Below are 13,035 nucleotides of genomic sequence, written 5' to 3'. Positions count from 1 at the left end.
AGCAAGCAATTCAGCAATGTGGTGGGATACAAAATCAATGCACAGAATTCAGTGACATTTCTATACACTAACAATGAGGCTGAAGAAAGAGAAATTAAGGAATCAATCCCATTTACAATTGCACCCAAAAGCATAAGATACCTAGGAATAAACCTAACCAAAGAGGTAAAGGAACTATACCCTCAAAACTACAGAACACTTCTGTAAGAAACTGAGGAAGACACAAAGAGATGGAAAAACATTCCATGCTCATGTATTGGAGGAATAAATATTGTGAAAGTGTCTATGCTACCCAGGGCAATTTACACGTTCAATCCAAGGCCTATCCAAATATCACGGACTTTCTTCACAGAGTTGGAACAAATAATCTTAAGATTTGTATGGAATCAGAAAAGACCCCGAATAGTCAGGGGAATATTGAAAAAGAAAACCAGAGCCAGGGGCATCACAATGCCAGATTTCAGGTTGTACTACAAAGCTGTGATCATCAAGACAGTGTGATACTGGCACAAAAACAGACACATAGATTAATGGAACAGAATAGAGAACCCAGAAATGGGCCCTCAACTCTGTGGTCAACTAATATTTGACAAAACAGGAAAGAATATCCACTGGGAAAAAGTGGATAATAATAATAAATGGTGCTGGGAAAATTGGACAGCCACATGCAGAAGAATGAAACTGGACCATTCTCTTATACCACACACAAAGATAAACTCAAAATGGTTGAAAGACCTAAATGTGAGACAAAAATCCATCAAAATCCTAGAGAAGAACACAGGCAACACCGTTTTTGAACTTGGCTACAGCAACTTCTTGCAAGATACATCTATGAAGGCAAAGGAAACAAAAGCAATAATGAACTATTGGGACTTATTTTTTTTAAGATTTTATTTATTTATTCATGAGAGAGAGAGAGAGAGAGGCAGAGACACAGGCAGAGGGAGAAATAGGCTCCATGCGGAGATCCAGATGTGGGACTCCATCCCAGGGCTCTATGATCATACCCTGGGCCGAAGGCAGGCTCTAAACCACTGAGCCACCCAGGGATCCCCACTATTGGGACTTAATCAGGATAAAAAGCTTCTGCACAGCAAAAGAAGCAGTCAACAAAACTAAAAGACAACCTACAGAATGGGAGAAGATATTTGCAAATGACATATCAGATAAAGTGCTATTATCCAAGATCTATAAAGAACTTATTGAACTCAACACTCAAGAAACAAAAAACCCAATCATGAAATAGGCAGAAGACATGAACAGAAATTTCACCAAAAAAGACATACACATGGCCAACAAGCATATGAGAAACTGCTCCACATCACTTGCCATCAGGGAAATACAAATCAAAACCACAATGAGATACCACCTCACACAGTGAGAATGGGGAAAATTAATGACAGGAAACAACAAATGTTGGAGAGGATGTGGAGAAAGGGGAACCCTCTTGCACTGTTGGTGGGAATGTGAACTGGTGTGGCCACTCTGGAAAACTGTGTGGAGGTTCCTCAAAGAGTTAAAAACAGAGCTACCCTAAGACCCAGCAGTTGCACTGCTGGGGATTTACCCAAAAGATACAGTGAAACACCGGGACACCTGCACCCCGATGTTTCTAGCAGCAATGTCCACAATAGCCAAACTGTGGAAGGAGCTTCGGTGTCCATCAAAAGATGAACGGATAAAGAAGATGTGGTCTATGTATACAATGGAATATTACTCAGCCATTAGAAACGATAAATACCCATCATTTGCTTCAACATGGATGGAACTGGAGGGTATTACGCTGAGTGAAGTAAGTCAGTCGGAGAAGGACAAACATCATATGGTTTCACTCATATGGGGAATATAAGAAATAGTGAAAGGGATTATAAGGGAAAGGAGGGGAACTGAGTGGGCAAGATTAGCAGGGAGACAAACCATGGGAGATTCCTAACTCTGGGAAATGAACAAAGGATTGTGGAAGAGGAGGTGAGTGGGGATAGGGTGACTGAGTGACGGGCACTGAGGGGGCACCTGATGGGATGAGTGTTACACTATATGTTGGCAAATCGAACTCCAATAAAAGCAAATGGAAAAAAAAAAGATGAAATGGACAGTTACAGAAAATTTCCCAGAAAGGCTTAAGCTACCAAATTTGAGTTTTAAAAGAGATAAAAAATTTGATAATGAAAAAATGTATTGAAAGCATAATCAGTACCTACCTTTCCCCCCAAAATTCACAAGATCCGGTTTTCATGGTCAATTATACCAAATTTAGGAAAGAATAGATAACATCTAGGTTCTTTAAATTTATGCAGAACATAGGAATAGATCAAAAGCTTATCCAACATTGAACCAAAATCATTATTGTTTACAGAGAAACTACGGATACTCTAATTCATGAGTAGAAACTTTTATGACAAACATATCAGCAAATCAGGCCTAGGATTCTACCATGTTAGGGTTTATCACAAGAAAGAAAAGTTCTATACTAAAATATCTATTAATATAATTCAAATAATTAACAGATTGTCTTTAAAAAAGGACTGTGTTGATCAGTGCTAAAACATTTCATGTCATTTCCCCACATGGTGGTTCTAGTCTGAGGCCTTATCTGTAGCCACAGGGTTCAGGATGATTTCCACAGTGTCGCACAACATGGGTTAAGGAGTGCACTTCTTGGGAGAAAGGGGCAAATATATGCCAGTAGTCAGCAAGAGGAGAGAGGGCATAGACACCCCTAACCCTGCCGACATGTCACAGGGTGGCCAACCAAGCCAGGGGCCCAGAGGACCCCACCCCCTGCCCCCCCACCATCTCCCCGTCTTCATCTCTTATAATTCAAGCATGAGAGTCAAACTTGTGGGTGGAGAGAACACTCAGGCTACTTAGCATTGGATTCTCTGGATTTGGAGTGAAAGCAGTCCATGGGAATTACCTGGGAAGTTTAGCCATCTGTTGTATAGAAGACTTTGGGGCAGCAGGATGCTACAGGTCCTCTTGTGCAGGTCGGGTGGCAAGGGGGTAGGAGCTGCATTTCATTGAGTTTTCTCCCCCTGAAGTACAAGCATCCTTTTCTCAACTAGCCTGATGTCCAAGCCAGCCAGCCGGAACAACATCAGCTGAGGACATTGGTGGACAATTCTGCCTGTTGCCTCACAAAAATTTAATTCCTATGTATGTCTCTTCAAATCTTCATAAACATGAAATAGAAATAAATCTGTTACTTCATTGAGGAAAATCTACCAAGAACCTGAAGCAAGCCTCGCATTAATAATAAAAGGTCAAAGATGTTCCTTATTTAAAACAGGAAAAAGACAAGAGGTCCTTTTAACATTTCTGGATATACTTTTTAATATAGTAGGAGCAAAAAGATGTATTTTTGAAAGACATGGTTGTCAGATTTGAAGATATGATTGACTACCTAGAAAATAGAGGTTTCTGAAATAGTGATAATTTTATTTTTTGACCTAACTTATGGTTATATGGTGTAATCTTTATAAAAGTCATCAACGAATACCTGGGTGGCTCAGTCAGTTAGGTGTCTGACTCTTCATTTCAACTCAGGGCCAAGGGATCTAGCCCAGCATTAGGTCCTGTGCTTATAGAGGAGTCTGCTGGAGATTCTCTCTCCTTCTCCTTCTGCCCCTCCTCCCTCCCGCATATGCACACATTCTCCCTCTATCTCAAATAAATAAATATTTTTTAAAAATAACCAAAAAATCACTTGACAAGCTTTGGGGGCAGGCTCCTTGCTGATGAGGATGTGGGCAGTTGATGGGACTTTGTAATGTCCACAGAGCAGGCTGTACGACACTAGCAATGAGAGTGGAGGCTCAGCTGGATGTGCTTTGAAAACGGAGTATCTTTCAGTGTTCCGTAATCCTTTCCAAGTACCGAATCCAGGTTTGTAGTCTCGGTGTTCAAAGTAGTGAGTTTATCAGCTTAGATCATACTGGTTACATCCAAGTCTGTTTAACATTTGAATCGTCCTTTCAAAGTATCTTCTTAGTGGAGCTCAAAAGCTTGGAAAGGTGGGTCAGACTTTTTCTACATGTTTCCTGTAAGGCATTTACTTGCTAGACAGGCATCTTACAGGTGAGGGAGAAGAGTGAATGGAAGCTGGCCAGCAGCCACCATCAACTATTAGTTTTTATAGACCCTCTGTCAATATCTTTGGTAAGACAAGGGTAAGTAGGATCAAGAAAGTACCAGATCAAAACTTGTCAGAAAGCTTGCCAGAAGTTTGGAAGATTTTGTCGAGAGTAGTGGTACATTTTTTTTTTTTTAAGTTTTCATTCTGAAATAAATAGAAAAGTTATAAAAGGAAGTAGAGTTACCATAAACTCTTTACTGAGCTTCCCCTAATGTTAACACACCCCACATCAGGTGTCAAAATCAGGACATTAGCATTGATACAATGCTATTAACTAGTCTGTAGATCTTATTCTGATCTTGCCAGTCTTCTCACTACTATTCTTTTTCTGACCCATGAACCCATCCAAGGTCCCACTCGTGTTTAGTTGTCATGTCTACTTTTGTTTCCTCCACTCTTGACAGTTCTTGTCTTTCTCTTTGTTTACCTCGACATTCTTGAAGGGCTGGCAGTTTTGTTGAATTCCATTCAGTTTGGATTTGTGTGATGTTTTCTTAGGATTAGATTGAAGTTAAGTATTTTTAGGAAGAATTCCACAAGTGATATTTTGCATTTCTCAAACACACGGTGGCATCAATATGACTTATTACTGGTGATGTTAACTTTGATCACCTGGTTTGGGTGGCATCAGATAGACTGCTTCACTGTACAAGTACTCTTCTTCCCTGGAGAGAATTAACAAGTTGCAGGACATATTCTGAGACCATGCAAACATCCTCTTCTCCTACAGTTTTTGTCCACAGATCTTAACATATTTCATTGACTTTCCTGCCACAGTTATTACTGGGGTGTTCACTTAATAATGATTTTCTATTTCCACTGCTCCTTCTGTTTTGGTTAATTGAAATTCCAGCATAAGGAATAGCTATCTCTTCTCTCATTTAATGAGGATTTCATATCCTGCCATCTTGTGTTTTGCAAATTCTAGAATGAGCTGTATGGCAGAGTAATGGAAGTGCTTTGGAAATAAACTGTCTGAACTTTTTCACCCAGAATTTCACAGCGAAAAATTAAGTCGTTGCTATAACAAACTCTGTTGAAAGTCATGATTCAAGAAGTGTCACTCACTGTTTTGGTTTCTCTGTGGGTTTGTTAGTTCAGAACAAAATATGACAGATTCTGCAACAGGCAGTAATTTAGTAGTACCTACTTGATTAATTTTTAAATATTGAAACATCTACATTTAGTACTCATTTAAGTATTAAGTATTTAAATAAGGACAATATGTATTTTCATTTTCCAGGTGCTGGAGCAATTCTGATTCCTCGTTTAGACATTGTGATTTCCTTCGTTGGAGCTGTGAGCAGCAGCACATTGGCCCTGATCCTACCACCTTTGGTTGAAATTCTTACGTTTTCTAAGGAACACTACAATATATGGATGATCCTGAAAAATATTTCTATAGCATTCACTGGAGTTATTGGTTTTTTCTTAGGTACATATGTAACTGTTGAAGAAATTATTTATCCTACTCCCAGGGTTATAGCTGGCCCTCCACAAAGCCCTTCTCTAAATTTGAATTCAACATGCTTTACATCTGGTTTGAAATAGTGGAAGCAGAATTATGAGTCTTTTCCCTTTATCTTAATTCTGAAAATGATGAAAATAAGAACTAGTAGACTACATTGCCATAAACTTAAAAATAGAACCAAATTTTCTTTTGGCACGTAATGGTATTTCAGTAGTAAGCTGTAATTCTTTACCAGTAGTGGTGGGGTATTAGCAATAATTTTTAAAAAATTTAGTTTTGAAAATTTTTTAAATTAAAAAATTAAAATATAGAAACTTAAAGAATAAAAAGATTTCCATTATGCTTCATTCAATTAGAAATACACCAAGATTCTCTTTTACACCCATGCTTCTCTTTCCCCACCCAGTTGAGAAGAGAACAGGGTTCTGACAATAAAGGAATCAAAGAAGAACATAGTTAACAAAAATCTTCTCACCATCTAGGTGAATGTCAAAGTGTACTTTGTGTATAACGTGAAAATGTCTTAATCATGTTTTTATTAAAAAGCAAAATACCTATGATTTGTCCCTGGAAGGATAGAAAACTCATTAACCTGGATGCAAGCATCAGAAATCCCTACAACCAGAATTATTCTTCCCTAGTCTGTGATGGTAGTTGATCTGCACAGTGAAAACTCTGAGATACTGTGCAAGATCCTGACTTAGTGTCTCAGTCAAATTTGAAAGAGACTTTAAGGCTTATCTAACACAATTCCCTTATTTTTTACCTGAAGAAATTGAGCCAGAAAGGTTAACTTGGTCAAGACAACTTAGCTTTGAGATCAAGCAAGAGAACCTGATCTTTTGACTCCAAGTCCAGGATTTTTTATTTTTCACATCATACCAAGGAAAAGAATAAGTTATGTCCAGTTTAGACTTTAGCATTGCATCTATTTAATTATATTTTAATATTTGGAAAGCCAGTGATCTTTGAATAGGACACGTGACCTGACTATAAAATCAGAGAACTCTAAAAAGCATTGCATTACAGCCATATCAACCCCAACAAGAGAAAGAAGTTTGTTCAGTTTTAAAGATTAGAAACCACTTGCTGGTTTAACTGCTGGCTAGTAGAAGGTACTCAGCTCTTCTGTTTGTGGCTCCAACTCTTCTAATTAGTTCCTTTCTTTTCAGGTTTTGTAGTCACCGTTTTTCTCAATGGCAGAAAATAGGTATCTGACAGAATACAGGATTTGTGTATTCCTTCCAGCCCTGTGGCTTTCTTATCATAGCCTCTTACTAATCTAAATGGGCAGAATTAAAAAAAATAAATTTATGCAGAGGAAAAATTGAGACAATAATAGACTACTAAATCTTGAGACACTCCAGGTTTCTTCTAGAGAAATACCTTTTATTACTCCATATTTGGCAGGCTCAGTTATTAAGCAAAACAATCTCAGTTGACATGGAAGATGAAAATTTTTAAGTTTAAAACATTAAGAATCTTGACTTTTTAAAAGATTTGTACTTTAACACACGTTGAACTTTTTAATCAGACTGGTTGTACTCCAATTTGTAATATATTAAGATATCATCGAGATCACTGTAGTGTATGTATTGTGTATTTTTATATATAAATGTTAACTTAGTTCAAGTATTTTTTTGCTTTGCATCATTAATGAATCAAGTACAATTCTAACAAAGTATCAGAAGCTTTATTTTTGTACAAATTCATAAGACTCAAACTTTTTTTAAACACTTACATTAGATATCACCAATAATTGTGATACTTTTATATCAAAGCCATTATGTTAAACTTTTAGTCATACTGAGAGAATGTGGAAGAAGTTAGAGGAAAAGTGATTGTCATTGACTGTTAGATAATCGTGTTTCTAAGAATAAATTAGATTTTTTTAAATATATAACTTGGTATAAAATGACTTAAAAACCATTATTTAATAGAAAGCACTATTATTTTGTCAGCTGTCATCAGATATTTCTAGTCTATGCATGAAATTTTATTTTTATACTTTGACCTGTTTATTTTCCTTATTAATTCATCAAATTCAGTGAATTTGGAATAGTTGATCATAGCAATAAATACATTTTAGGTTCAGCATGAACAAAATGTTGAGTGCATTATCAGCCAGGCTTCCTTATGCAGCAATTGCTGATTCGACAGCCAATAGTTAGTCCACTAAATTATTGATACTTTAAATACAAGAGAAAAGTTGAAATCATGAAAAAGGGAACTAAAAGGGGAGAGAGGTTAGTTTTCATTCTTAACAAAAAAAACTATTTAGATGTAAAATATAAATACACCTTTATCTAAAGATTGTTGATGATGTATTTTAGTTGCAAAAAAATCAGTGGCAATATTTTTCCTCTGAAAATTGAGTTTTAATGAATCAGACATTTCCTAAAGATTTTTGGAGAAGATATTTTGATGAGACCAGCTGTTGCTTTTATTTTGGGGCCTGGAAAAATGAAAGCAATTGCACCTGTCAAATTGTGTATCTGGTATCTTGGTCTATTACATTATGGCTAAGATGACTTCAGCATTTCATTTGCCACAATGAAGAACCCTGTTTTCTGAGAGCTAATCAGGTGCCTGAGAGCCTTTCTATCACTGAGGTAGGGGAGAGAAGGGAAAGCTTCTTTTAGCTCTGCTGACCTCTGTTTGAAGTCAGTCATCATTAGTCCCTTACATTTCAAAAGGGTTTTGCCAGTTTCAGGGTCAACTTGTCAAAACACTGGTTTTCAGATACTTTTTAATCTTTTTCCCACATGGTCAGATTTCTCCACATTTAAATTTTTTTAAATAATAAGAACTAGTTTTTTTTTTTTTCTTGGTTAAAGACCCAATTTGTATGATGTTATCAAATAAAAAAGTGTACTGGATTAGAAAATGCCACATTATGTTTTAATTCTGTCCCTGCTGGATTCTCCTTTCTTAAAACCATTTCTGCCTCTCATCTAGGCATTGCACTTAACGTTTTTATAAGCATTTTATGCAATGTGCATGTTGTAAATTTCCTAACAGGGCCTAATTTCATTCGGTATTTTCAGAATAGTTATAGGAAAGCTGTCTAACTGCAAAGTACTATACAAATATTAATAGAACTGTTAATTAAAGTTCCACATTAGTGCCATTTCTAGCTGTGGCAAAGCACAGGTCTTACTGTAGCTTACCTGTGGCACTTCTTCACTGTAAGTGTCAGCCAATACAGCATCTGAATAGTACGTTTGTTTACTGATAGTATATACCCACATTAGGTTTTGACCTCAGTTCTCCTTTCTTCGTTTAAAAAGGAGAAGATACAGAACTGAGATAATGGAAATGATAAATAAAAATTTAAAAATAATACCAGCAGCTCAATGAATATTATCTGTTGAGGAACAAAAAAAATTTGGTAAAAATACAGACCATTGATCATGTAAAATGAATTTGTTTTTTCTAATGTGTCTATTTTGTTCATTTTGGCTGAACTAGCTTCCCCCTTCATAAGAAAATTTGGGAACTTCAATCTAAAAGGTGTAACAAAACACTTCCTAACATTAAATGGCTGACTGCAGTGGTTAATACTTTGGAAGTATTATGGATAATTTTGTTTATGCCCCTAGTGCTTACTTGGCTAACTGCTTTAATGAAAGTGGTTTGTTTTCACCTAGGAAATAAGAAAACATGCTTAAGAAACAACTAGAGGGCAGCTCTGGTGGCTCAGCGGTTTAGCGCCACCTTTAGCCCAGGGGCGTGATCCTGGAGACCTGGGACTGAGTCCCACATGGGGCTCCCTGCATGGAGCCTGCTTCTCCTTCTGCCTGTGTCTCTGCCTCTCTCTCTCTCTCTCTCTGTGTGTCTTTCATGAATAAATAAATAAAAATCTTTAAAAAATGGTTAAGATGGTAAATTTAAAAAAAAGAAACGACTAGAAATGCTATTTATTACCCTATAATAAATGAAATCACAACTTACTCTCATTCTTAAAATGTCATACTAAAATAAGCTAGTTCTTATGTGTGTGAGTGTACACACACACCAGTAATGTATATTAACTTACCATTTAAATTGGGTCCAGAAAGATGATGTGTTGAAAGGTCACTCCAAAACTTATTCCATTAGAGTTTTCTTGATAACAAATAGGAAAGTAAATGCTTCTACCGTGAATAAATTAAGCTCTGGGTTTTTGTGTTTTTCAAAATGATTTTGTTAGTCTGAAAATGAAATATCATTGCACTTGAGTCAATTATTTTTCTTTTAACTTATTTTTCTTTACAGTATGAAAAAGGCTGTCTTAAAGTACTGTAGCTCTTCTGAATTTTCAATAAAATGTAATTAATTTGCTTGCAAATGCCTTTTTAAATGAATTTGTCTTCTATAAGGTTAAATGATATTGACAAATGTCATAAGCTGAAAATGGCACTAGTATATCCTCATAATAGCATTTTAGTCACTCTCTGTGATTAATTCTTTGTCATGTGATCTTCAAACTTGGAAGGTGATATAATGTACCTCTAAGATGTTAGAGCAGATGTTGATTAAAATTGAAGGGACATACTCAGAACCGTGACCTGACCTTCCTACAAAGTAAATGCAGAATGAGCAGCCTGCAGATGCTGTATCTGTGATTTGATTTACCACTCTCCTTAGGTCAAGAATATGTATCAGTTACACTTTAATATGTTTCACTTGCATTGTGCCAACTCCCCATATCAAAGATCATAAACATATTTATACTTTTATGTCAATAATCCTGCTCTTGTGAACCTAACCTAAGGGCATGCCACGGTTCACCAGAACTATGCCTGTGCCTAAAAGTGCATCAGCAACATTTCAGTAGTGGAAAATTGGAAACAACTTTAATGTTCAACAATAAGGAAACCATAAATTATTATTTATTAACCTAGAACACAATGAAGGTGGTATTAAGGTTAATAATTTGGGAAAGAATAAATACATACAATTAATTTTTAATCACAGCTTTGTAAAAAGAATTGCTTTTGAACCTATACAAGATACACAGAAAGTAGAACCATAGTGTTAGGAAAAATAAAGGTTTGGGCCCCTGAGTGGCTCAGTTGGTTGAGCATCTGACTCTTGGTTTCATCTCCGGTATCTCATGAGTGGTGAGATTGAGCCCTGTATCAGGCTCTGTCCTCAATGGGGAGTCTGCTTGAGAACTCTCTCCCTCTGCTTCTCCCCCTACTTCTGAGTGCTGTCTCTCAAATAAATCTTTTTTTTTAAGGTGGACTTTGCAGTTTTTGAATGAATAATAAGTGGAAGACTTCAAGAGAAAGGGGAAAAAGTTATAAAGCCTTAGTAGGAGAACATGCTCTTAGTAAGCAACAGAAGGAACAGAAAAGAACAAACGTAGAGTAAGAGTACAACTAGAGAAGAAATGTGATGAAAAATCCACAGAATACTTGCTGAAGGAAAACAAATACAGCCACTTTGTAAAATTAATTTTAGGGTTTTTATGCAAAAGATTTATTAGAGTGGTAGTTTTAACATACATACGTGATCTCAAAATTTTGCACATAGGCTGGTGGGGTTGACATATCAAAGAACTGCCTTGATTCAGTTTCCTTTTAAGGGTAGATTTGTTTGAAGGCTTAAAATTGTGGAAGAGAATCAGGTCTTCTGGTCTACAAAGTTTTCTGATGCCGTGAAGCCCAGACACTCGATACCAGTGATAGAATGCTTCTCAAACTAAAGCTAATACATGAATCTTGCCAAGGAATCAGGGAGTGATTTAATTCTTCCCCATCCTGGATCTTGATCTGGGCTGGAGGATGGGGACCAGACACAGGAACATCCCACCCTGCCTAACCTGCACTAAGCAGGAAAGTGGTGTTGAGCATGGATCAGTCTGTGCACGTCAAGACTGAACAAGAATAGACCAGGAACCTGGGCAGTACAGAAGGAACACCGTCACATCACAGACCCCCGGGGTCCTACGTATCTTTGTAGCTCCAGCCCCTCAGTCTCCACAAGGCAAGAATAGGCACTAGGAAGTCTGTTATCATCACTGTCCTGTCTTAAGTCTTTTCTCCTTCTGCAATCTCAGCTGTACAAAGATCAGGATTCTTAATGTGGTTCACTGGCAGGCCTCCCTTGCCTGCCCTACAAGGTACAGTAACACCAAAGTGTTGGTTGCCCCATAAACATACGGCACGTTGTCTGGTTTTCACCTGCGGGACTCTATCTCGTCATATTGATACAATCTCCTTCTACTTCTGCCCCTTGTGTTTTCCTGGCAAACCCTTAGCTATTGGTAAGATTCAGCCTACCCAGTGGCTCTTCTATCCTCTCTCCTACCCTGAGTGAGTTGTGTCTTCTTTCACGCTAGCAAATGACCTTGGGTTTGTGATCACACTTTCCATATGGTTTAGTAATTCAGTTTCTGTGTCTGTCTCCACTACCTTGGAGTTCCACAAGTATGCTATATGTTTTCATTGTTTGGTTTCTTCTCTGTCCACCCTTAGGGACTATAAATTCCACAGAGGAAGTGATTTTGTCAAAGGTCTTCACAACTGAAAATCCAGTGTCTAGAGGAAGGCTGGGCACATAGTAGATGCCCCCAAAATATTTGTTGAATGAATGTATGAATTGAAAAAAAATAACAAGGAAAGACCCATATTAGAGCTCCGGTACATGATAAAATCTTTAGGCACAGGGGCAAAGTCATGCATTTTCTACAGTCCTCTGTACCCCATGCCTATTTGTTTAGTCACTGTAGCCAGCTCTCTTCCATTTGGTAACCCAGCAGGCTGCGATACTGTAAAACAAAGACTACCAAGTCTGAGCGTCTTTTAAAAAATCCTATGAATCCGTCAAACCTTAAGAACATATTTAGGAGCTCCTGGTAGTACATGTGAAGTTTCAAAAAAAGGAAAAAACTGAAAACCCTTTCTCACAAGCCTTGATGTCTTCATGTTTGTATATGAACAGATTTTTGTAGAAAAAAAATCAGAGGTTATACTCTCTACCCATTGTTAGAAAAAATTACATATGATCTAGAATGCAAGTCGTCCATTTCTGTCTTAAAAGTATAAAGAGAAGTAACTATCTAAAGTGTGACATTGGGGCACCTGGGTAGCTCAGTTGGTTAAGCATCTGCCTTTGGGCTCAGGTTGTGATCCCAAAGTCCTGGGATTGAGCCCCACATCAGTCCCCCTGCTCAGTGGGGAGTCTGCATCTCTCTCCCTCTACCTCCTCCCCCCTGTGTGCTCTCTCTTTCAAATAAATAAAAATAAAAATATAAAGAATGACATCTAGTCCTGATGTCTAGATGTACTAGACATCTAGTCCTGATTCAGAGTACTTTCCTGAATTTGTCAGGCCTAAAGTTTCCCTGCTTGTAAAAGAGTAATACATTCAGTAATTTGGGGGAACCATTTCACAAAGGAGAGTATTCTCTTGCTGTTCTGAGAAGCTACCTACTGTTAAA

General features: G+C 37.3%; 1 protein-coding gene across 2 annotated transcripts in view; it reads left to right on the top strand.

Annotated features, from left to right (window-relative positions):
- The window catches only part of SLC36A4 (solute carrier family 36 member 4), a 58,289-nt gene extending 48,353 nt beyond the window's left edge, over positions 1-9,936 (top strand). For both annotated transcript variants that reach the window (XM_072726173.1, XM_072726172.1), the window contains one exon: positions 5,379-9,936. In XM_072726173.1, the coding sequence (XP_072582274.1) occupies positions 5,379-5,686 (308 nt within the window). In that variant the 3' untranslated portion in view covers positions 5,687-9,936. The remainder of the gene's footprint in view (positions 1-5,378) is intronic.
- Positions 9,937-13,035: the final 3,099 nt, after the last annotated feature.

The sequence above is a fragment of the Vulpes vulpes genome, chromosome 11, assembly GCF_048418805.1.
Source record: "Vulpes vulpes isolate BD-2025 chromosome 11, VulVul3, whole genome shotgun sequence".
NCBI classification, from domain to species: domain Eukaryota; kingdom Metazoa; phylum Chordata; class Mammalia; order Carnivora; family Canidae; genus Vulpes; species Vulpes vulpes.
The sequence above is the reverse complement of the archived record's forward strand: the minus strand, read 5'-3'. Positions and strand labels throughout refer to the sequence as shown.